Source organism: Gopherus flavomarginatus, chromosome 3, assembly GCF_025201925.1.
Source record: "Gopherus flavomarginatus isolate rGopFla2 chromosome 3, rGopFla2.mat.asm, whole genome shotgun sequence".
In the NCBI taxonomy this organism is placed as follows: domain Eukaryota; kingdom Metazoa; phylum Chordata; order Testudines; family Testudinidae; genus Gopherus; species Gopherus flavomarginatus.
The window spans coordinates 95,447,435-95,474,227 of record NC_066619.1 but is presented as its reverse complement, the minus strand read 5'-3'; the positions used below and the strand labels follow the sequence as shown (position 1 = coordinate 95,474,227).

At 41.1% G+C, this 26,793-nt stretch overlaps 1 protein-coding gene across 1 annotated transcript in view; it reads left to right on the top strand.

The window, feature by feature from the left end:
* DMRT1 (doublesex and mab-3 related transcription factor 1) overlaps window positions 1–25,544 on the top strand; it is a 102,245-nt gene extending 76,701 nt beyond the window's left edge. Inside the window, exon 5 of the mRNA XM_050944300.1 lies at window positions 24,967–25,544. Coding sequence (XP_050800257.1) covers window positions 24,967–25,121 — 155 coding nt within the window. The 3' untranslated portion in view covers window positions 25,122–25,544. The remainder of the gene's footprint in view (window positions 1–24,966) is intronic.
* The last annotated feature ends 1,249 nt before the right edge of the window (window positions 25,545–26,793 follow it).

Below are 26,793 nucleotides of genomic sequence, written 5' to 3'. Positions count from 1 at the left end.
AAGGGGTTGGGTGAACCCCACTGTTGTCCCCATAAAAGAACAATCCAAGGAGAACGGAGAAGGATGCCACGTGGAGGTCCCTGAAAGGGACTGATCCAGTCTATGCAGGTAGCATATTAGTATGTAAGTGATTGCATGTGGCAATGAGTTGGATTGTGCCTGCATGAGTTGGCTGTTTATCTCCAAGACAGGGCACCAAAATAGTAAGGAGAAGTTCCAAGAGAAGAGTGTGTAAGTAACTTGTCACGCCCAGTGGGTGATGTAGTAGGGGACAATGGCACTCTCTATGCAGCTTCACTAGAAACAGGTAATGTTGGATCAGCAGGATCCATCATTCACAAAGGCACACTTTATACATAAGTGTATTTATACTCTGTGGATAAATAATACAATGTATGTTGCATGTACGTGATGTATATAACCATTCAGAGCACGGGGTGAAGGTTAAATATCAAAGCTTGTAGTTGGGATTTCTTCATTTAGTTCCCATTAACATGCCACCCAACCAGGGTATTTAATTCTAAGGTTCAGGATAAGTGGTGAGGTTATTTTCAATGCATGGTTCCTCACAGGCATAGCTTAGGCCAAGTACAAGTTGAATAACCTTCAGGAAAGCTGTGCTGTCCTTCTGTCGGCCGCTGTCTTTGAAAATTGCCTGCAGAGTTAGTGAGCAGGAACAGTTAAGATTTACAAACAATGATGAAGCTTGTCATGCATCTTTCACCATTCATCATCTAGGTACCGTGGCTGGGCAGTGAAGTGTTCTTCATAAAAACCAGCTCAGTGTGAAATACACCTCGCAGCAATGTTTACTGCTCTGAAACTCGTCAGCAGCCCTTTATAGTAAATCCAGATTGCGATGTGACATTACTGTATATCATTGCAGAGCGCGCTGGGGTTTACACTAGGAATGAGTGCAGTTCACACCAGATGAGATGTCCAAATTGAGTTATGTAGGAATTTGGCTGTTATATGGGGATAGCTTTTGTTTTCTGAGGCCTGAAAGTTAGCTTTATATTATATATATATATATATATATATATATATACACACACTTATAGGTGTGGATGCATACATCTATACAGAGATATATACATATGTGTATCTATAGATAAATACACTTATATAGGTATATACACACATGAGCAGATATATACACTACATGTACATGTATATCTTTATATAGCATAAGTATATGTCTGTAAGTCATTTAATATAGACTAATGTATTTTCACTTTTTGTCTAATAACCGTATTTTAATATTGACTATTTAGTACATAAATAAATTTTATCTTTAATTTTTTTCAAACAAGTGCTGTTGAAAATACAGTTATTTGAGATCCACAGAATTATAGTCCCTGCCTACAAAGTTCAAAGAGGAATTGGCTCAAGTTGTTTTGTAGGGTTGTAACACATAATTTTAATATGGATTTTATAGGAAGAAACCCAGTGTCTAATTAAATTCAGTTGCATGTCATTTATGTGGGGGGCGGGGGTGGAAGAAGCAGGACTCACAGTCTGTCTTAAGTTACACCCCTGATGCTAGCTGAATCCAGTGGTGGTGCAGAGTGTAGCTGGGGGCAGAATTTGGCCTATGGTCTTTACTTCTGAGATTTACAAGTTTTACTTGTTTAGGTTTTTAGTGGGTACCAATGTCCCAGTGCTTTTTTCAAACGTGTCTCTGACAGCTTATAAGTTGCTGCTCAGAGAAACAGGGTTGTTGGATTTTATGAAAAATCTTCAAAAATATGGAAACTACAGAATTTACTGTATCACTGGTGTAGCAGAGAGTTTATTTCTATTGGGCCTATATTGTTATATATGAGCTCATTGAATGTAAGCATCTAAGATAAAATAGTAGGTGTTTATGTCCAATTAAAAATGTAAGAAATCCATGTAAAATAGGCATGTCACTGAGTTGTTACATGAACTGACCCATCTATGTACAGTATTGAATCAGGGATGCTTTAGTCTGAAAGATACCGGGGGCTAAGGGATGATAGCTTCGTGGACCATACAGTGCTCACTGTTGTTCAGAGCACACAACAGGTGCAGGAACTGTCCTGCTACCCTCTTGAAGCTAGATGCTGTCATGGCAGTTAGCCAGTGAAAAATGAAGGGCAACAATGGAGATTGCATTAAAATCCTTACCAAGGTATCATAGTTTTATTTCTGCCATGAGCGCAGAGGATTGAACTAGGTGACCCCTCGAGATCCCTTTCGGCTCTGTGATTCTGTTTCATTCCAAATAAGCTGAAGTTGATGGAAATAGTTTGAGATTCTATGCTTCTCAGGGTAGTGACTGTGTTTTCCTTTGTATTTAGAAAGCCTGTAGCACATTTTGGATACTGCCACATAAAATATCTCATATATTTCATTTAAATCTTTGGATTTTGCGAGTTTATAGCTGTTAACTTTTTCAGCCCATGGGAAGGTGTAAAATTAATAAAGTATCATATTTACTTTTAGATCTCTCGTCTCCATACATTTACTATAGCTGTAGCTTATTTTACGCAATTGTAAATAGCCAACACAACTACATTGATGAACAAAAACAATACACAGTACAATTTGTATTCAAACTATTTTAAATTAGTACCCACAGTGAAAACAGATACTCTGTGATTTTTGTCAATCAAGTCACTTTTTTCCAAATCAGTGCACTTTCCTCAAATATGTGTTTAGTAGTTAATGAAGTTCATAGGTTCATTCAATAAAAGTCTTACATACATGCAATTTACATTTCACAATCTAAGTGTAGACTTTTGTGGGTATGAGTGGATTAATCATACATGTCTTACATGTGTAAGTAGATTTTTAGACTTTCTTATACTGAGAATCTGTGTCAGAATCAGTAAGATGATAGCGTGTTAATGCTGCATGGTTCTTTAGGAGAAAAAGTGTAAAATTTTAAAGAAACCCTATTAAGATTCCTTTTCATTTTCTTTGGGACCGTTATTACTGAGGAATTGCATCTTTCTGGTTTGTTTGGTTTGTTGTGGGAGGAGGAGAAGCAAATCTGGAAATCATCTTTTACATTAATCTTGTGGCTTGTACTAGGGGTGTGAGGAGTGAAGCCTGTCATTTGAAGTGTGCAGGTCTCAGGTGGCTGCGTATCGAACCAAAGGACCTGCTTTGTTCACTTTTTCAAGCTAATAACTTTGCTAACCCGCGGGATTCAGGCATACAATAAATAGTGGCTTGATGTAGTGATGTTCCAACATTGATGGGAGAGTTGAGATCCATATTAAACATTCCTAGTGCTATATCTGGCTTTCAGTTTAATTTCCCATCTTTACATGTGCCTGCTCCTGTCCTGGTGCTGACTGTAAGTTGATTTAAAATGTCACAGCACTATGTAGGCTCCCAACATACATGGCCGAAATTTGGGGAAATATTCTGAAGAGATGAAATATTACAGCTAATGATGATGGGGTACATTTTGAAGTGCTAATTAATGTCTGTTGGAAATCTTGCTGTCCAGACATCTCAAAATTAGATTTAAAAACGTGTAGGCATTGAATTTGATTTTAAAGAAAAGATGATAACTTGCATGTCAAGCTAAGTCACTTTACTCTGCATCATTTTCACCGCTCAGCAGTCAAGTGTCATTTGCTTACAAAGACCCTCCAGAGAGGCAAGGTACAAGCACATGAGGAAACAGCTCAGAACGGGGGTCGGGGGGAAGGGAGAACTGCATCACAAGCTAACAATATGTTGGCTGAGTCTAATGACTGGCTTATAGCATCCAGGAGTTGTCAATCACACCTTAATGTTTAGAGAAGTGAAAAGTCAATGTGTAGTTGTTTAATTTGACATGACTCTCGGGTTGAGAAAGTGTAATAGCTAGAGGGGACAGTTAAGTAGCTGTGCTCCATGTCAGCCTGTCTCGCTCCGACTACTGCACTAAACGCTTTCCTGATGAGCGATAGATTTGGTTAAATACTAGGATAATTGCTAGCTACAGCACTCGGCACTCGTGTAATGCCTTGTACTACATCTGTATTAGCTCTTGCCTCAGGCTGCTTGAGGTTTCTGCCATAAAGAGAACACGTATGTTCCATTATATTATTCTCTTTTGGTTTTGAAGAGCAATTGTTGCAGCGCTAAATGGGCTGTAATAAATTATATTTCTTTTCCCCTAGACCTGTTGAAGTAGATCAGACATGCAAATATCAAAGCTGATCTTTTCTTGTAAGTAATGTTTTGTTTGCTTACCATGCCAAGAGCTCACACTACAACTTAGACAAAGAAGTTTTTCACTTTAAGGTTGTAAACCTCAGACCTTTACAACCAACTCAGCAGGCTGGTATAAAGCCAAAATAACTAATTTTACATGCTGTGGAACAATTTGCTTTTAACACACTCGATTTCTTCAAGTAATTGAGATTATCAGACAAAAGTATATTGATGCTTGATGTGCGTAATAACACAGTATTTTACAGTGATATTCTCAGTTCTAATTAAAATTGTGTAATTCGATTCTAATTGTCTTTCCATTCCATTATACTTAAAATATCAAGAGCATTTAAAAGGAGAGGACTTGACATGGCTCAGTTATTTTGGCTAACGTAGTGGCTACAGCATGTGTACTAACTGCCCATTGATTTCAATGAGACTTTGCATAGTGTAGCTGCAGTGGCTCCATATTGCGCGTTGTGTATGTATCACTTACAGTGCACATACCTATAGCCTGGCATCACCATGAAGCTGTGCATGCTAACAGCTCCATGACATCCAGCGACACTGTACACCGTAATAGCTCTGTAAGGTCAATTGTAGTTTATTGTTTAAAAACCTCCATACCAAACTGAAAAGGGGGTTAAAAATCTGGGTCAAGGCTTTACTCTGTCGCTAGCTCTCCCCTTTTGTGTCTGGTTGTGGAAGTGGGCATGCGAAAAACACGCAAGCATAAGTGAGAATTAGGGCTGGTCGAAAATCTGTAAGAATGTTTTATGAAAAAAAAATCATTAACCAAAAACAGAATGTTCTTTGAAATGTTATGATTTTTTTTATTACAAAAGAAATTTTGGTTTCAAAGTGCCGGGGGAATTGGGTATGTAGGTTCATATGAAAATCCTCGTCAGAAAGGAAAAACCTGGATAAACGTTGGGATTTACCACAAAAAAATCAAAACAAAAACAATTGACATCCTTGAATTTACTTCATGTCAGTCTCCAAGGGATACTGTTAGCTTTAAAACCAGGTGTCTGGTAGCTCTCACACCAGCATAAAATCATGAGTACCTTGTAAGTCATTGGAGTTATACTAGTGTAATGCTGCCATGAGGACAGGTCCAATGTGCTGTAGCCAAATACGTATATTTACCTAAAGTGTAGCACTAATGACATCTTAGATTGTCAAAAGGGAAACAATATTTTCAGTCCAGCTCATTGCTGGTTTTGCTATTTTACTTTTTCCTCCCTTTGACAGAGAATAATAACTGAACTCCCTTTCCCCTTAGTTTATAAATCAGTTTCCCCTTCAAGTTCTTTCTCAGTACTTTGAGGTTTGTTTTCAGTCACTGCAGGGAAAGGGGTTTTCTCCCAAAAAAAAACTGTTTTCACTGGATTCTGTTTAAATGTGATAAAATTTCTAGTGACTATTGGTTGTATAAAAGCATGTTTCAATAACATTTCAATTTTAAGTCAAATTTAAGATTCCCTAATACTCCTAGTCAGGTCCTGAAGTGACTTAGGTCCCTAACTGTTTGCAGTGTTGTTATATCCGAACAGTTCATAAATACACTTGAGGGTCAGAGCCTAAAGGCTAGATTCACAAAGGGACTTAAGTGTTGCAGTGCTCAGCGTAAAATACCAAACGTTTAGGCACTTTTCTGTCAGTGGAATCCTGAGTTAGGCATGCAGGATCCCCATATAATGCAAGGAGAAAGTTAGCTGCCTAAGAATGGGATTCACAGAAGCCAGCAAGCTAAGTGGAGAGCCAACTAACCTAGCCAATGGGAAATGCAAAGGAAAGCCTAAACCCCACCTTTCTCAGGGCCAAATGAAGGTGCCTCCTTCCACTCAGCATTTACAACTGTGAACCTCTCTCCTGGAGTTAGGCACCCTGGACAGGTCAGTCCTTTCTCGTGACAAAATGGAGGGCGAGGGAGGCACATGCAGAGCATGGATTCAAACCTAGGTCTCCTGACCACTTGGCTTATTGGGTGTAAGTACCATTACCACCGCCACAGAGCAGCTGGCACAATCAGGATTTTGGTAGTTTTGTGGAGGCAAAGATGTAGGCACCATGAGGACTCTACCAGCAGCAACTTAGACACAACTAAACATAAGTGGCGGCTGAGTGGAGATTTTGAGGATCTCACTGGCATCTGAATGTTGGATGTAGATACCAAAGGGAGTGGGTCTTAATCCGAAGTATCTCAGTTACTTTTGAAAATGGGACTTAGTCTGAACCAGGAAAACTGTCAAAAGCCTGTGTTTTACGAGGCTGAGGAGCATTTAATTCCAGGAGTAATCCTGTTCAAATTGGTGTGACTGCTTGCGTAGTAGGATACCATTCAATGGGAGTAACAATGTCAGAATCGGGCATGAAGCACTCACCTATATTCAGTACTAATTTGAGCTTTTAAACAGAGTTTTTTCAGGTCTTCAGCAAAAGCTTGGCAGTTAATTTTAAGTAGAAAAAGTCTTCAGTGCACATTAGCATTTCTCTCTCTAATACTACTATTGTGTCAGCAGAAATAAATATAAATATAACACCATGGGTCTGTCATATGACTAATGCTATATAAAACCTCATTTTATTGATTTGACTAAATCAAAGATCTTTTTAGTTTAGTTTTTGTCTTTATTTTCTAAAGTAAGAATGACGTCACTGGAGGGATTCCTAAACATCTGAGGCTATGATTCTCATAACCTACCCTTTTAAAACACTTTTTAAAATGTACTGTCCATTTTTGCTGTATATCTTGATCAATACTTATTGAACTGCTGTACTACATTGTACTACAATGCTGCTTGACTTGCTTCCAAATTGAAGTTAATATTTAAAGAATAGAGGTACTCTAGTAATATTAAGTCACTTTAGAGTCTTTGGTGATTTTAAACTGTAAAGTCATGTCAGTTTTAATTGATAAATGATTAGGGTTATTTTTCCCCCCAGCTTTAAATTCTGGCCACCATCATTGGTGTTACCACACAAAGACACACAAAACTCCCTTTGCCTGTGGTAGTGCAGGATCAGGTCTATCTCTTCTCAGCATAGAAGTCTATATTATAACATTTTAAAAAAAATAAATCTATTCCTGGCAAGTAAAAATCTATTGTTTCTATCTTAACAGATTCATTTTACTTATATTTGGGATTTTATTTAGTTGATAGGTATCCTTTTGATTTCCAAATGCTTGCAAATCATGTACAGAAATCTTTAAGCTGTGTAGGATGGCACTTTTGCATTAAGCTAGTATTTTATGAAATTAACTACTTAGTTAAGCATGAAAGAGCTGAGCTGCTTGATTACTCTTTGCATACAATAAGCTCTTTTGCTTTATAGATTTAAAGAGGTAGCATCAATTCACATTTCTGTGACTGAGTCTGCTGTTGCACCCTGGTTTCTTCCCTCCTTGCCCAGACAGCCAGGATGGATAGCCAACCAAGTTGTAGAATTTCTGCACCCTCTAGGACTCTCCTGCTCAAAGTTTCTCAGTTTCATTCCTGCCTCACAGTGGATCAGAAGCCCAACAGGCAGCCTGCAGCTGCCTGGATGTTGCCTAGGCTCTCTTCTAACGAATTATGGGCCTGAAAAGGCTTCCTTAGACAAGGAGCCCTCTGTTTCCTAAGCTGCCTGCAGCAGGTCTTTGTGGACTGACTGTATGGAGAGTGCAGCAGTCTTACTTTGCTAGCTCAGACCACCAAATTAGAGCTGCCAAGCCAATGACATCATGGAGGTCCGTCCTGTGATTCCATCCCAGCTAGGGTAACCAGATAGCAAGTATGAAAAATCAGGACAGAGTGTGTGTGTGTGTGTGGTGGCGGGGGGTGGGGTGGGTGGGGGGGTGGGAGGTAAATAGGCACCTATATAAGAAAAATCCCCAAATATCAGGACTGTCCCTATAAAAATGGGACATCTGGTCACCCTAATCCCAGCAGGCTAGAGTCCCCTAGCCAGTGTTCTCACAGAAGCTTGTAGCTTGATTTAAGCCATGAAAATGAAGTGTTGAGCCAGTAGCTTCTCTGCATGACTACCCACGTATCATCCCAGACATCCAGAGGGGCTGGGACACAGGCTTGTGACTTACTATGAGACCAGCATGCCAAAGCAGCTGAGCTCGTGCCATCAGAGAAGTCTGAACCCTGATATCAGTCCAGCGCATCAGTCAGAGAAACTTGTGCCTGATAGCAGAGCAGCGCTCCAGAGTTGCGGAGCGAGTAACTCTCTGTGAGGCCTCAACCTTGACATTAGTCCAGCAAACCAGCAGTACTTAGCCATGAGCTCAAAGCTGTCTGTCTCTTGACATCAGACTGGCAGGCTAGTGCTGAGCCAGTAGCCTCACAGGGCTTGTGCCTTGATGTCAGCCCAGCAGCCTGGAGTTGTTGAGATGGTTACCTCATAAACAAATGTGCCTTAATATCAGACCATCATGCCAAAGTGGCTGAGTCAGTGAACTCCTATGTGTTGACATCAGGACAGCCAGCTTAAGGGGCTGGGCCAGTAACTTCACAATGGGAATGGTAATGTGCCTTGGCATCATCCCAGCAAGCTAGAGCCCTGATCCCCCACAGAGTTCTGTGGCTTAAGCTGCTGAAGTAGTGACTTCATAGAGGCCCTATCCTTTACCTCAGCCTAGCCACGCAATGGCTGCCAAGTCAGCAATCTGACCAGAGACCTGTGCTTTGGCATCAGCCCTGCATGCTAGTGGTACTGCACTCATGACTTCACAGAGGTCTGTGTTGACACCAGAGCAGCTTATTATTCCTGTCCTTATTTATTTGGACTGCAGTAGTGCTTGGGGTACCAACCAAAGATGAGGGCCCCATGCTATGCAAATAAGTTCCCAGAGGTCTAGCTCTTGACATCACCCCAACAAACTAAAGACACTTCACAGAAACATATGCCTCTAAATCATACCTGTAATCGCACAAAATGCCTCTAATCTCACAAAACCGAACACCCTTGTCCTGCCCCTTCTCTGACGCACCGCCCTGCTCGCTCCACCCCCCCTCCCTCTGTCGCTCACTCTCCCCTACCCTCACTCACTCGCTCATTTTCACTGGGCTGGGGACGGTCCCTTTTTGATCTGGTGTTCCAGTTGAAAACCAGATACCTGGCAACCCTATAAGCCAGTGACTTCACAGCACCCTTCCGCTATACAGCAGATAAAGCCAGAAGGCCCGAGTCAGTGACCTCAGAGGGTCCTCTGTCTTGACATCAACTCATTAAGCTAGAGATGTTGAGCCAATATGCTCACCAGGATCTGTACCTTAGCATCAGTCATATCATCACCCCTGCTGCTGTGGTACTAGAGGTCATATCAGTAGTAGTATGATAATGTGACATTAATGTCACCCAAAGTGTTAAATGCAACATACACCAAAAATACTAATTTCATGTAAGAAGATGTTTTCTTATTGTAGATAAATAATGATTTATATTATTTCTTAGTTGTACCGTTTATGCTTTTAGAGCCAGATACTAACATACAGCTTTTTGTTCATTTGTGGCTTTGTCGTGAACCCAGGGCATTATGGAACAGTCAAATGGGGAGAGAAAAAAACCCCAACCAACCAGTCCTCTCAGAGGCTGCTGGGAGGGTGAGGAGTCTAGGATCTACATAAACCAAACCTAGCTCATTTCAGGGGTGGGTACGCTCCAGGGAAGTACTGAGTTTGAAGAGAATTCAGCACAGGCTGTGGCCTGCTTCCCCAGGATACTTTGTACTTGCCTGAGAGGTAGGAGCACTTATGAGGAAATGAAACTAAAGACTTTGGGTGTAGAAGTTGATGATGATAAACTGAATATTGATACATCTTTTTATAAGAACTCCTACATTCTACCTCCCCCCCCAACCTTTCCATGGCAGTCAGATTATCCTGGCCCACCAGACAATAGGATGGTGACATTTAGAGCTGTTGGATTTGGGGCTTAGCTGAAGAGCCAAGTCATGTTAGTGATCTGCCAAATTCCCTAGAACTGGTGATCATCCACTGGTTCCTGCCCTGGAGCAGAACAGAAGGTAGATTGTGGCTCCATCTCCTGTTTTTGCCTCTGCTTTGCTGAGCAAGTAACTGTACTTGGAGCAGCCTAATCCCCCTAGCCTGATGGTGTAGCTACACCAGCTGGCACATTGGGAAGTTATGTGGGGGTGAATGGGGGCAAGGCTGGCCAACTCCCCATCTTGTTCTCACCCATTCATGCCTCCTTGCCCCGGGTTAGGACAGTGGTCCTTCAGAGTCTGCTGTCGTTCTTGTGCTGCTACCCATGATGCAAGTAGCTGGTGCAAAGGAGCTCCTTGCACCCCCATGCTCCCCTGTACTGCCATACCACACTCTAGCCCATAATAAACACGTATGTCTAAACTATAAGTAGGAAATTGTATTTCTGTTCAGATATGCACTTTGATCTCCTGTCCTTTTCATTTGTGTGTGAGAAGATGCTGTGGACATGACATTAGGCTAGTGTTTTAACTATGGAAGACTACTTAAAACAATAATGGCAGCCACAGATACACTACAGACAGTGGAAACAGAAGGCAGTTTCCCCAAAACAGACCTGCTTCCATGAAATATTTGAGAAGTAGATGCAAAATTAGGCAAAGTAGATTATGGAGACAGAAGCCTTAGCAAAGCTTACTACAAATATAGACCCAGTTTCTGATAACCTTACTCACATTGAATTGTATCATACTCCACAAGTTGTCCAGGGGAAGTCAGTGGGTCCACTTGTGTAGTACGAGCACTCAGTATGAGCAGGATATCAGAACCCAGACCTTTGTGATTTTGAGAATATTAATGTGAGCTACTGCTGTCAGTATGAAGTATTGTGGCTCCAGATATGTTCTGCAGGTCAGGCCTTTGAAAGATATCTTTACTAAATTCCTTTTTACAAAGTAGTTGTGCCTTCTGCCAGCTGCCAAAGAAACCCCCCACCCTGATGCCCTACTATTTTGTAACCATTTGTAACTCATGGTGGCAGTGATTTCAGTTGTTGCTCTGAGTATTTGGAAAATATTTTCAGAACCAAGGCCCTAAGTTTTGCCCATAAAATAAGCATCTGGAACACAAAGATAGATAGTCATGCATATCAACACACACAAAACAAGTCACGTCATGCACCAAATGGGTGCTTGTGTGTGCAAGCAGAAAGCTGCCTGGATAGTTACACATTTTGCATAAGAAATGACCTGTGTGTGCCGACACTCATATTTTAGGCTTATTTATTTATTTAAATGCAGCCCTTAGTTACCAAAAATAAGAAAACAGTTCCAAAAACGGATTCAGTGCACAAATTTTTCAGTACTGGCACTGTTTCCTGCTCATCTTTTGAAAATCAGTGACCCAGGACACAACTCCTATTGGGGGTTAGCTCTGGACTTTCTGAGTTTCAGTAGACTATGTGTGTGCGCTAACTGATTAAGGCATAGGCCTGGGAATCAAGAGACCTGGATTCACTTTTTATTTCTGCAGAGTCTTGCTGTATTACCTAAAGCGAGTCACTTAACTTCTGAGTCTTTTGTTTCCTTTCTGTAAAGGCGAGAACCATGGTGACGCCAAACCTAGCTCATAGCAGTTTTGTGACACTGAATTGTCTACTTGGAGATCATCAGATGGAAAGGTGTTACGGAAATGCAAAGTCTGATGAGTGGTGATGACGATGATAAGAACATAAGAACGGCCATACCGGGTCAGACCAAAGGTCCATCTAGCCCAGTATCTGTCTACCGACAGTGGCCAATGCCAGGTGCCCCAGAGGGAGTGAAGCTAACAAGCAGTGATCAAGTGATCTCTCTCCTGCCATCCATCTCCATCCTCTGATGAACAGAGGCTAGGGACACCATTCTTTACCCTTCCTGGCTAATAGCCATTTATGGACTTAGCCACCATGAATTTATCCAGTTCCCTTTTAAACATTGTTATAGTCCCAGCCTTCACAACCTCCTCAGGTAAGGAGTTCCACAAGTTGACTGTGCGCTGTGTGAAGAAAAACTTCCTTTTATTTGTTTTAAACCCGCTACCTATTAATTTCATTTGGTGACCCCCTAGTTCTTGTATTATGGGAATAACTTTTCCTTATCCACTTTCTCCATATCACTCATGATTTTATATACCTCTATCATATCCCCCTTAGTCTCCTCTTTTCCAAGTTGATAAATGCCCACTCTCTCAAAAGGTTCAAATTTCAATTTAGAGTGAACCTTGCTTTCTAACTTTCAAAAAGTGTGGAAAGTGTCTTAAATGAGAGCTCTGTTGCAAAGTGTATCTATTTGGAGAAAGCATTAGTGGCCAGATTTTCAGCTGATAAATCAGGGGACTTCAGTGGAGCTATGCCATTGTATACCTGCTGAGAATCTGGCCCTTGCAGAATTGCAGAGGTTAGCAAATATTTTACACAAGAGGTTGAGTAGCCATCCACTTTTCATGCTATGGGTCGTATCCTCAGTTGGGGTCTATTGGTTGACGTCAGTGGGACTTGACAGTTTATACCAGCTGAGGATCCAGCCCCATGTTCCTTGCTATGTCCCTAGATAATTTAGAGCAAGAACACTCTTGTGCTTCCTGGAGCTTTGACTGGGATGGGGCAGTTCCACACTGTTCCCAGCACTGGGTTGTGGGTTAGTTGCCACAGGTTAAGTTTCAGATTTTAGTTTGTCTGTTTCAGATAGGGTAGAACATGGTTTTTAAAAGTGACACTTAAATCATCTCTGCAATATGCAGTGCAATCCCCTGGCACCTTAAAGATGCTATATTCCTGCGTGGGAATTGATGTCTGGAGTTTGTTTTGAGTGGGATTCTCAAAAAAGGCATAACCTGGAAGTTCTCTCTTCCCCACCCATAAGTGTAGGGGAGGGGAGCCTTGCTTAATTGTTTCGAAGAGTATTCTTAAGGGAATTTAAAGTCAGAGGATGAGGAGAGTTTAACGAGTGGAGATCTTTCCCAGCTCTTGGTTTCTGTTTACAGCAGAAACAGCCCTGCCTTCCATTTCACTAAGAGTACAAGCATGAACTAGAAAAGTATGAGATAATCCATGATAGATCAAGTTGAATAAAGATCCATTCATAATCTTCACTTTTTATCCCTTGTTCTGAGTGCCAAGAATTAACGCTGTTGGAAAGTACACAATGAGCTTGCCAAACTGTGGACATCGAAGATAATCCTAATTACTTTAAATGTTAGTGAGAAAGGCAGGAGTTTGACAGTGGAGAAGGATTCTATTGTGCAATAGTGGATATGTGTTATGTGGCATTCACTGGACATGATTTTGTTTCAAATGCTGAGACTTGGCATTATACGGGAGATAAGCCAGAGGTATTGTTTATGAAATTTTCATCAGCAGTAATGTGCATCTGTGAAAATCTTTAGGGCCACATTTTGTTGTGTTACAGATGAAGAGGAAAGTGTCACAATTTGCTTTTCTTCCCCCATTTTTATTTTAATTTTAAATGTTTCCGTATTGAGTCAACATAAAACAGATATTTAAGTGGATTGATCAGGAAAAGTTTTAAGAGTAAATAATGATGGAATGGCACATTGGAATGAGTCTAATGTGTTCCAAAGGCAGGACCCTATCTGAGTTTTGGATTATTGTCATTATTTAATAGTTATAGGATATTAGCATCCAAGGGTCTGTTTGGCTTAGGCCTCACTGTGCTAGATGTTGTACAAAACATAGGAAATCAAAATGCCTCCTCCAGAGAGCGTACAGTCTGAGACCCTGACCTGGCACTGAGCTCCTTGCAAGTGGATCCTCTTGAGTTCAGTAAGGCATTGTGAGTGCAACAGTCTGGCTGTGTGGAACTCACTGCCGGATCAGGGCCTAAGGTGACAAATGAAGGATGAGAGGGTAGGGATACAGTCTATGTAAATGTCCACTAACCCCATCTACCCCTTGAGCCATCTTTAACAGGAGAGATTTGAAGGAGGAGGGTGCAGTAGCCTAATGCGTTAGTTCAGGGAAGGCAATGCGGAATAATGTGAGCATGTACTTTCAGAGCCTCTCATGTGGGAGAGCCAGAAATACGTAGGAGAAGAACCTCAGTTCTTTTAAAAATTAAGTTTCCAGTTCTTTTCATTTCAAAGGGAGCCGTGAAAACATATAACCAATGAACATTTCCCCTAAAGAAGGAGGCAGATGGAAAGGTAGGTGCTAAAGATAGGTGCTAAAGATGCATATGCATTTTAAACTTATTATTAATGAGTCTTAAGTATTATTGGCCAGTTGGACTTAAAATTTTCATACTTCCTGTTTGTGTCAGGCTGAGTATTTTTAAAAGCTTCAGCAAAAATGGTTCCAAAAATGCTCAAAGAAAGAAGTTTGGGAAGCATAGGTAGCTTTGCTGATGGTTGTTTTTTTTTAAATTCCATCCATTTTTCTGAAGATCTCTAGCATTTCCATGGTTTGGAGCAGAAACTAGAAATTCAGCATGGGAAAATGCCTTTTGTTCTCCCCATAAAAATCGGTTAAGATTTGGCTGAGTTAGCAAGCTCTGAAAATCACCATAGGCATATATTCCATCGATTCTAGCAGCAAGCCTGAGTTAGTGTTTTTTGTTGTGTGGTGTGTAGTTGCTGGTGTTCAGGAGCTTCTAACAAAGTAGCTGATGCACTCTCTCGTGAAAGTTTCCCAGAATCCACTGGTTGAAATTTGTCCTTGAAATGTAAGAAGTCTTGTAGTTTACATACTTAGTAGTATATGTAAAGGTGCATGTGTTGTATTAATCTGTTTATTCTAAAGTTCTAGGAAGAAATCACTGCCAGTGAGGTTCCCCACTGTCTGCGATTTGGGGGGCGTGTCATAAACAGATAGTTACGGGTTAATGTCTCTTTTACCTGTAAAGGGTTAACAAACAGGGAACCAAACACATGACCAGGGGACCAATCAGGAGACAAGATATTTTCAAATCTTGGTGGAGGGAAGCCTTTGTTTGTGTTTTTTGGGTTTTGCTTTGTTCTCTCTGGGCTCTGAGAGTGTTTTTGTTGCGTGGTCTGTGGCTGCTGGTGAGTATTTGCTTCAGCTTGGGGGCTGTCTGTAAGCGAGGACTGGCCTGTCTCCCAAGATCTGTGAGAGAGAGGGATCGACATTCAGGATAGATTGTAGTTCCTTGATGATGTGCTGGAGAGGTTTTAGTTGGGGGCTGAAGGTGACAGCTAGTGGCGTTCTGTTACTTTTTTTGTTGGGCCTGTCCTGTAGTAGGTGACTTCTGGGTATTCTTCTGGCTCTGTCAATCTGTTTCTTCACTTCAGCAGGTGGGTACTGTAATTTAAGAATGCTTGATAGAGATCTTGTAGGTGTTTGTCTCTGTCCGAGGGACTGGAGCAAATGTGGTTGTATCTTAGAGCTTGGCTGTAGGCAATGGATCGTGTGATGTGGTCTGGATGAAAGCTGGAGGCATGTAGGTAAGTATAGCAGTCAGTAGGTTTCCGGTATAGTGTGTATGTGACCATCGCTTATTAGCACTGTAATGTCCAGGAAGTTGATCTCTTGTGTGGGCTGGTCTAGGCTGAGGTTGATCTTGGGATGGAAATCGTTGAAATCATGGTGGAATTCCTCAAGGGCTTCTTTTCCCTGGGTCCAGATGATGAAGATGTCATCAGTGTAGTGCTAGTAGAGTAGGGGCGTTAGGGGACGAGAGCTGAAGAAGCGTTGTTCTAAGTCAGCCATAAAGATGTTGGCATACTGTGGGGCCATGCGGGTACCCATAGCAGTGCCGCTGACTTGAAGGTATAAATTGTCCCCAAACACCTACAAGATCTCTATCAAGCGTTCTTAAATTACAGTACCCGCCTGCTGAAGTGAAGAAACAGATTGACAGAGCCAGAAGAATACCCAGAAGTCACCTACTACAGGACAGGCCCAACAAAAAAAGTAACAGAATGCCACTAGCTGTCACCTTCAGCCCCCAACTAAAACCTCTCCAGCGCATCATCAAGGAGCTGCAACCTATCCTGAAGGATGATCCCTCACTCTCACAGATCTTGGGAGACAGGCCAGTCCTTGTTTACAGACAGCCCCCCAACCTGAAGCAAATACTCACCAGCAACCACAGACCACGCAACAAAAACACTTACCCAGGAACCTGTCTTTGCAACAAAGCCCGTTGCCAATTCTGTCCACATATCTATTCAAGGGACCTAATCACATCAGCCGCACCATTAGAGGCTCATTCACCTGCACATCTACCAATGTGATATATGCCATCATGTGCCAGCAGTGCCCCTCTTCCATGTACATTGGCCAAACTGGACAGTCTCTACACAAAAGAATAAATGGACACAAATCAGACATCAATAATTATAACATTCAAAAACCAGTCGGAGAACACTTCAACCTCCCTGGTCACTTAATTACAGACCTTAAAGTTGCAATTCTGCAACAAAAACTTCAAAAACAGACTCCGACGAGAAACTGCAGAACTGGCATTAATTTGCAAACTGGACACCATTAAATTACGCTTGAATAAAGACTGGGAGTGGATGGGTCATCACACAAAGTAAAAACTATATCTGCATGCTAATTTTCCCCCTGCTGTTACTCACACCTTCTTGTCAACTGTTTGAAATGGGCTGTCCTTATTATCACTACAAAAGTTTTTTTTCTCCTGCTGATAATGGCCCACCTTAATTGATTAGTCTCGTTAGTGTTGGTATGGCAACACCCATTTTCTCATGTTCTCATCTATATCTATATAGATATATAGATATACACACACACACTCTGCATGCAGTGGAAAATACAGTAGGAAAATACAGTTTTTTCCACTTCATGCATCTAATGAAGTGGGCTTTAGCTCACGAAAGCTTATGTCCAAAGAAATTCGTTAGTAATATTCAGATTACTCCCAGGCCCAAAGGACCAGTCACTTACCCGAGGTCAGTTGCACCTTAGATCTCACACCAAAGACAACACTTGTAGCCAATCCTATAATAAACTATCTAAAGATTTATTAATTAGGAAAAGGAAATAATAGTTATTTACAAGGTTAAATCCGGTGAACATAACTCACATAAATGAGTTGCTGTCCATTAAGTTTCAAAAGGTAATAGAAGCTTCTATAATAAGCAAACTCTGTATATCCCTTTGGGCTAACGCAGGCTAAACACAGGATCACTTGCTTATGCCTAGAAAACCTTCCCCTTGAAAGTCCAAGCAACATAAGAGAGTTTTTTCTTGTTAGGGGTTTTTGTCCCATTCCCATTCTCTGAGCTGCCAGTTCAGCTAATGGGAGAGAATTCACTTTCATTTCTCCTCTTCAGAGGCTGGGTGAGTGAGTGTGTGTGTGGAGGTTAGCAATTAACAAAGTGTCTTGTCCTCTGATGCTCTACAATAGTTAGTCTGGTGTTGCTGGGCCTGCTTTGTGGGGCAGGAGATAACACCTGTTGGAGGCTAATATTATTTCACACTTGGTAATGCTTTCCCTTGTCTAGTGACTTACAGTTACAGCGCAAACATTTAAATGTTTACCTTATAACATGGGATACAGATGTTATAAGTGAGATTATGATATACTTGTAAGTTGCTCCATGCATCGAAGTCTAAAATACTAACGACATTCTTGTAATTCTGATAGCTATTTTAACAAAACTAACACACAGGCAAGCAGGACTGGTTCCAGCTGTGTATTTGTCAGGGATCATGTGAGACCTGGGGGCCTTGGCATGAACTGGAATCTGGTCTGCCAGAGTCACAGCTGCAAAGATCATTGTCCTAGCCCACTGCCTTGATCCTGCCACCCTTCCCCTGGTTCCCCCTTCTCTAGTGCATCAAACATAAGCTGCTTGGCTTCATTTTCAAGGCCCTTCACAGCCTATCCCCGCCCTACCTGCCATTTCTCATTTGCTATCAAGCTATCAATGGTCACCTCTAATTGGCCCACAGTGCCAGCCTTGATTGCTCACTAGTTACATTTTCAAACAAGCACCTCTGTGCTTTCTCCTCTGCTGTCCCACACATCTGGGAGAAGCTCCCTGTGAACAGCTGCAAAACTAACACATTCTCCTCCTTCAAAATCCTCATTAAAACTCTTCTGTGATTTGATGCCTACCAAAAACTTGACAATGGTTAGACTGCTTGTGTGCTGAAACTGCAGCGTATCATGCTGATCAATGTTGTACTCTCCCATCTGTCTATTGTGTTCATTATAAATTCTTTGAGGCCTTTTTGTTCTTTGTACAGTGCCTAGCACAATGCGGTCTTGATCCGAGACTGGGGCTGTTAGGACTCTGGTAATACAAATAATTAATAATAAATAATAATAATTAATAATAATCTGGAGAAAGTTGGCTCCAGCTCCCCAGTTCCTGAGGTACCTGGCTAGAATATGGACGTCAGTTCCATAGGCTCCTTTCCTTTCCCCTCCGCTGGCTGCATGGCTGGCTAGGCGGCAGTACTGTCATTGGTTTCTTGATTATATCCGCACTTTGTGACCGTTCTTGTGGGGCTCACAGAGCACAAAGTGGAACTTAATGCTTCCTCAAGCAGCATTAATTTTCATAGTATTTACAAGAAGAAAATCTGCTGGATTCAGAGAAGAGCATGGCATGTAGTTTAGAGCCACTGCATTCTGCTTCTGCGCCTGCACCCTCAGCCAGCCCCAGGCATGCTGTATTTGTGCCTAGATGCTGAGAGCGACCCAGCATCAGACTGGCTTCTCCCCTTTCTATGCTCACCAGCTTTGCTTTTGGCTCCTTGCACATTTATTTGCACAGTGAAAAAAGCTCTTGCACCTCAATAGCAAGTGAGGCTGGTCTGCTGATTTGCCTCCTCCCTGAACAAGAGGGTGAAAGAGTTAATAAATGGCTTGTGTCGTTCACTTTTAAATCTTAAAAATGGCTTCTTTTTGAGAGCTTAATGGTTTTTAAAATGTAAACGTGCAGAAAATTTACTTTTCAAGCATGAATGTTTTTTTGGTTTCTCACATCACTGGAAGTGTATTATTCTTTCCAGTCTATTGAGTTCCAGGGGATCGCTCAAGTTAAGTCAGTGCTCCTTGCAGTATTAGAAAATCTAAGGTTTTGTTTCTGAGGTTGGGTTCCCTTCCCCCCCCCCCACTTTTTTTTTTTTAATGTGGTGTTAGCTGAAGCCTCGTGTTTAGATGGTATAAAATGTATGGGTTCTCTCCCAGGAATAAAGGTGATTAGATACAGGAATGCTCTAAAAAACGCAACAAGTCAGGGCCCTATTCTGCAACCATTAGTCACACAAGTAATCCTTTCACATGTCCTGAGTAAGGAATACTCAGTTGTATGAGGATTGTGGAATCAGCCCCATCTTAAAATTAAAGCTTTTATGAAATGAAATGAAAGACACCGTAGGTTTGCTTCTTTTAATATGGTGGACTTAGACATTTCTGCTATTGGATCATTAATAGAACAGCAATGAAATGTAGGTTTCTATTTTGCTGACTCTTAATCTTAAGGCTGTGTACAGCTCACAAACCTTGTTTACAGTTCCCATTATCATCAATGCACTTGTCTGCCCTCCTTACTTGGACACAATATCTCATTGACTTCACTGACTTCAGGGTGCGTTTGCCTGAGAAAAGGAGTACAGGACTGGGCCTCTGGAAGCTTTGTCATATGCCAAGGACAGTAACTATGTGCTGCTAAGACCAACATCTGTCAAACCTATGACTAAAGTTAGACACCTAAATCACATTTAGGCATCAACATAAACAGCCTGATTTCCAAAAGTACTGAGCATTTGCACCTCTGATTTCAGTCAAAATCAGACCACTTTTATGCAGTGTTTAGATATGGATTTTAATGCCTAACTTTAGAGACCCATATCTGAAAAATTTTAGCCTCAGTTTCATTAGAATTCCAGGTGTTTGCAAATGTGGGTCAATATGCAATAAAACATAGATATAGCTTTAATAACTGCTGTTTTTTAACATTTACCACATTAGGGGTAGGATGAGATTTTCTGTAAACTTTTAAAAAGTTTGTCATTGAAATTTATGGATTTCAGTATTTAAAAATTGGGCCTCTCCATCATTCTAGGAACATGACCATTAAAACTATTTACAAATCCTAACAAATAAACTTCTCACACATTCAGCAATTCATGAATAAACAAAAATATATCCCCCTTAACTCAGTTACCCCCTTCATAACTCATGCTCTTCTCCAGAGTCTGGGAAAATAGATGTTCCTTACAACATGTCCTGGGCTCTTCTGGAACAAGGAGGGAGGCAACCAAGTTTCAAAATCAAGGACTGATCCCTTGCCAGTCATCCCTCTTTAAACCAGAGAAACATCTCAACTTACATCATCTGCCAGGTATCCGGTGAGGAGAGAAGCATTTTCACAAGTAGTCAGATTTTACCAAACCACGGGTCAAAATCAGGACCTTAAATTGCACTCAACAACAAATTGGCTAATGCAGTTCCTGGAGCATAGGTGCAAAAAAACCTTAGAGGTTTTTAAAGCCTGCTTGGCAAAGCCCTGGCTGGGATGATTTAGTTGGTGTTGGTCCTGCTTTGAGCAGGGGTTTGGACTAGATGACCTCTTGAGGTCTCGTCCAACTATAATATTCTATTATTCTATAATGTGCCCCCTGCGAAAAGCATCTCTAAATGAGCAAGCCACTACATTCCACACCAGTTGAAGTTGCCAGTGGTTTTCAGGTGTAGATCCATCTAGTGGGCATTGCAGTAATACCATAAGATCATCTGTAACAAGTTTTTCATCCTATGGAAAAGGGTTCAGCTTTCTGGATGAGTATAAATGATAGAAGGTAGTCATGGCTGTTAGGACCTGGTCATCCAGAACTACCTGGGCATCCAACAGAACCAGGTTGTGAACCTGTGTCACTAAAAGTAAGCTTACTCTCCCCAACAAGGGATCTGAAATAACCTCTGTCAGTTCCTCCTATTGCTTCCTCTAATCTACATGTTTGAGGGCTAGCTGGCTAAGATTCATTTCATTCAAACTCCAGTTGGTATTAGGCACTAGCCAAGTCACAAAAACACCCCACTTCAAAATATTTCAGATAAACAAAGCTGAACTGTGAAAATCTGTGCACCAGACTAAGTGAAAGGTTGGCCAGCCAGGAGAGGAGTGCATTTTTGTGAACCAGGATGCACCAGTCGCCAGCACCAGATCTAATGTTAGACCTTCCTTTTATCTGTATGTCACTATGCTAATTTTAATATTCATTCACAGGATGCCTAAATGCCTCCAGCACCATCCTTTGCCTATTTTAGTATTCCCACTAATATTTATTAGAGAATATTTAAATAAAGATGATACAAAGAGTTTGAAGCGTCAGTTGTTGGTCATTGGGGGCAACATACAGAGTATAGGGGGATGCTGGTATTTGGAAATTGGTTAGCATATAACATATACAGTCTGTAAGGTCCCCAATGCGGGGTGTACGTTGGGTGGGATCAAGTAGCAGTAAGGAAGCAGTGAGGATACATCGCTCATACAGTGGGTTACACGCTGTCATGGGTATAAGTAAGCGGGCCGGGTAATGGGGACAGGATGACCCTCGCATGGTGGAATCCAGTTCGGTGGGTTTAGGGCTCAGGGGATATGGTTCTGTAAGGGGCGTTTATAGGCCTCCTCCCCCCCCCCATGGGTGCACAAAGCCACGCCAGCTCACTCCTGGTATTGGCGGTGGCTGGTGATGTGCTCTGTGGAAATGTCCCTAGACCACCGGATAGTGTCCGAGACCATCAAACGTCTCATGAGCCATGCATAGTGACGGCCCACCCCACAGGCCCTAAGTACTCATTCATTACAGGGGTCCCAGGCACCCAGCGCCCCGACGATCAGGGTGTCGGTGTAAGCCTCGTAGCCCTTTGCCCGAAGGGTGTCAGCCAAGGGGGCATATTTTTCTAGTTTACAGGCTCGGGCTTCGCGGAAGGCCCCACTTGATCTTAGCCAAAAGGTAAAGAAAAGAATGTAGTCTCAGTTTAAAATCTAATTAATCAGATATAGGATTAATTTAACATGTGGTTCATTCTGTGCTAAAACATACTATTCTGTACACTAGATCAGTTTAATATCTGGTCCTATATTCTGCATCATAAATGGCCGACAAAAGACAGAATACATGTGATATTTTGTTGAAAGGAATAAGGAGAAGCCAGTAAAACTGGATGGTATAGAGTTAAAATCTGTGCAGTAATTCAGATTCCCATCATGGTTGAATGTAGGTATGTGTAGGTTAGGAACTGAATGAAGAATGGCTTGAGAAAGTTTGTGTGAATTCTTTAATAAAACTATGCTAAGTAAACAAAAGAGCAAAGTGTATAAGACCATGATTAGGCCCGTTGTGGCATGCAGGTCAGAATGCTGGGTAATGAGGAAGAAGGTGAACAATTATATCACCTTGCTGAAATGAGAATGCTCAGGTGGATGCTGGGTAAGATGAGAACAGATAGGCTATGTAGTTAGTCAGTACGAATCATGATACAGGTAAGGCCCATCATGGAATTGTTGACTGAGATGGTTGGATCACGTAGACAGTGAGACGTGGGATATTTTGCCAGAGTACAAGATCTAGCAGTCACAGGACAAAGACCACAGGGAGGACTCGGAAGAAAGTTGTTCAAGATCTTGAAAGAGACCATGAAAGACATACTTGACAGGAACATTTGGAATAAGAACTGATGACCCTGAGTAACGGGACAAGACAAAGGGGAAGAAAATCTGATTCTATATCCTGTCCTTGCAGGATGATGAACTCAAAAGAACTAAAGTCTAACTTGCCTCTTACATACACCAAAGTAAATTGGGAGTATCTCAGCATGTCACATTCTCTGATGGCATAAATGGGCAAAACTCTACTGAAGTCAACGGAGGTGGCAGTTTTACGCTGTCATAGAATTTGGCTTAATGGAGTTACACTGTTGTATAACAAGTGTAAAGGAAAAGTGGGCCAAGCCCATAGCATATTTTTCATCTCTAATTATTATGATCTATAAAAACAAAACACAAGAAATAGAACTGCAAAAGAAACCCGGTGATCAGATATCCATTAACCCACAGAAGCTGGAAAATTCAGAAGTATCTAAAGACAGGGGAGCGCATTCGCCTAGTGTATTTCAGATAACCTTCACAATACTCAAGAGTTCCTCTGGATTTTCATTCCTGTAAGTGACGGCAAAATCCAGCCCATTCTCTTTAATTCAGCTTCCATAGGTACTAGACAATTCAGAAGTCTGCAAACATTCAGTGACCTGGTAGGTACTGCTTACCTAGGCATACAAGGGTGGTTTAAGGATGGAGTTTAAACTTTAACACTGCATTCCTTGTTCTCGTGTTGTTCTAGATTAATCAGCTTCTAAAAAACGATTGTAAACTGTATTCTCTTTTTAAAAGAGCTCAGCCTGGGAACATTCTCCACTAAATCCTAAAAATTCAGAACATAAGTATTGATGGTTAACATATCAGGGGGCCATTCAGCTTCTGCTGTGATTTAGTTTTCTAAAAATGACTCTAACACTCAACTACCAATGCATTTTGCTAATTACATCATAGATTTCTCTGCTGATGAACAGAATCTGAATTAACACAGGAGCACTAATGTTACCCTTTCACCATTATTGTTGTACAAGAAGCCCTGGCAGATGCTGGCAGTTAGTTACACAAACATTAGTATTAACGATTGTCTATTTGGAATTGGTGACAAACTGCAGCCCGATGGAATTCTGAGCTTGAAACCAATCAGAAAGTTAATGAGGAGAGAAATTACCACTGCAGCTTCCCCTTAATTACCTTCTCACTAGGCAGGAAGGGAGTGCTGTTGGTGGATCTCAACTCATCTAAGGTTAAGAAGGTCAGAGACCCTTTTACTTGGTTTTTGTATCTACTGTGAATTGTAATGTTGCAAATATTTCCATCCCAGACCTATATTCTGAAATTCTTAATATTTAATTCAAGTATCTTGCAGTTTTAGCTCTTGAGACTGGATGTTTGTTTTGGTTACAGTTTTAATTCCCATGCTCCTTAGATTCTTATTTTATTGCTTAATACTATATTAATCCCCCTCATTATTCTCCCTCCTGCCCTCTGGTTTTAGATGTGACTCTGTTCACATTCCCTGACTTCCATAGTTATATAATAGGTTGGATTCTCCCCATGCAGGAAAATCCAACATAGGAGCCAGGGAAATGTAAATTTCCTTCCAGTTCAGGAGATTATAGTGGCACCCTCACCATACAGTGGTATCTGAGGGCCTCTGTTGCTAACTAAATTAGCAAGGCAGCATCCCTAGTGGACTTCTTGGAGTCTCTAGCCCTTGTCTCTAGGTCCCATCTTTCCATCGGAGGGCAGTTTTTTCTCCCTGGTGAAGTAGGAAGAGGAGGTACATTGCCATAAACCAGTGGATGTCCCAAGATCCTTGTTGCTTATCTCTTTCCCACTCTCCAGTAGTGAGTTCTTCCTTGGCTCGTTGTAGAGGGATGATTGTGTCCCAATATGCTGGTACCCCCAACAGATGTAAATACTGCAGAAAGCTGTACAAAAGGTTGTAGAGGTGCTCATTTGGCTGTTTCCCAAATATATTTGTGTTTCCCCCCCTCCCCCAATGTCCTGGGCTAAAAGTTATATGGGCCTGTCCGGCACAACAGGGGAAGTACACAGGATCCTAAAGCTTTGTTTATTGAAACCAAATCTACCATTGTGTCCAGATTACGGTTAGTGCTGTTTGTTGGGCCTGTAGAAGTGTGCAGGGAGGGGTGCCTCCCTAGGGCCCTATCCTCTCAAGTGCTGAAGGTCCTTCTTTCCCATTTGTTCCAATTAATCTGTTAATATCCCACTCATTCTATTTCCTCTCCAGTATTTTCACCACCCAGCAGTCAAGATTCTGGCTTGATTTCCCTTTCCAGCAGCTCTCCTATCAGCAATGAAAGCACCAAAGGAGTACTGGAGTGTGAGTCTGCCTCCGAGTCTGGCACCTTCACTGTTAATTCTGTTATAGAAGATGGTGAATAAGCAAAATTCAGCCCCACATCTCTACTTTATTCAGGAGATCAAGTGCATTCTGTTATAATGTTGGTTGTTTGCCTGTTTTGCATTGACTGATGCTGAAGTAAACATTGAAAAAAATGTTTGGTTTATTCTTTTCAGACTTGTATTATAATTACTAAAGCTTACATTCCTGTAACAGTTTAGGGACCATAGCTTCACAGGCTGCAATGCAGGTTAGGTATTTTTCGCTCGGTGTTAATGCAGTAATTCTTTTATTAAATTTACACTCAGTAAACTACTCTTTACTAAAGTCCTGGATTGTGGCATGAATAAAATATAATCAAAGTTAAGATGAAATGTTAGACCCCCTTGGGGGGGTTGGTTCCAGTTTGCATACACAAGAATGCTATAATGTAAAACAAGTCAGGTAAATCCCTAACCAGTGGCTGAAAGCAAGATGAATAGACACAGCTCTTTTTTTGGTAGAAATTACTTTAATTTGCTAAGATACAAAGTAAAGTTACAAAATAGTTTGTAGTAACCCTCCCTCCCTGCAAAAAAAACCCACTGTTTGCATTCATGGACTGTCAATTACAGAACCAATTCAAAATTAAAGAATTCTAAAGAGAAGTGATTTGTCAGTTTCTTAAGAGAACTAGTACTTTTTTCTGGTTTTTTTTAGAAGCAGCAAGAGAGGACGACTGATAAATTGTATTTTTAAAAAATATCTTTTATGAAGCATTCTTGAAAGTTCTTTATAGGATAATACTACTATACACTTATTAATGGTGAAAATTAACATTTTGCATATTATCGTTGAGTATATTGCATTAGCTTTCAATCTAAATTGCAAGTAAATGTCTTTTTAAAAGTTACTACGGCTTTGTTTATTATTTTGTTTAAAATTGCTTATGGTGTACTCCCCTTGTGTTACAGAACCCAACCTGAAATGAAACTAGTCTAGAAAAATTCATTGTTCTCTAGTTGCAGCTGTACCTGAAATAAAAATGTTATTGATGACTGAATTTTCTTGTGTGTATATTTGGTGAGCTGTATTAAACAGAAAAAAAGAAATTACTTGTATTTTCTTCGCTCTGTGCTTTGAAAACATCTATTTGATTTCACCCCCATCTGTTGTAATCAATAACCTGACCATCTTGTTTTTTATTAAATGCACTTACTCTTAATTTCATCCACCAGTGGTTTTAGAGAGAATAATGTGGAGTTACCTATATAGGTTTGACATTATAAATCACTTCTTGAGGCTGACTCGTATAGTGGTATCGATTGATCCTGATATATCACAGAAATTTACTGTCACTTCTGTTTTCAATTAAAGATACAATCAGTCAGATAATGACTTAATTGGATTTTACAGAAGATTGAGTTTTATTGCCCAGTGCTTTACGAGTTTAGTTAAGGAAGATCATTTTATCACACTTGTCAGCCTGCTGCTGCAGTTGTATGCCCTTCTGCCTCTGCTGTTGCTAGTGTGACAGAGCCACTGTTATAGTGTAAGGCAGGTAAAGAATAATACTGGGTATGAAAATGCTACATCGTAAAAGAGAGAATTGCAGCAGCGCTGCTCGGTGATAGGATTCACTTCTTTTTCACCTTTCTTGTCATTCTTAACATTCTTAAACTGTTATTAAAATACCGTTTTCTAATTTATGGAGGGTGCTCTCAACTCCCGCTC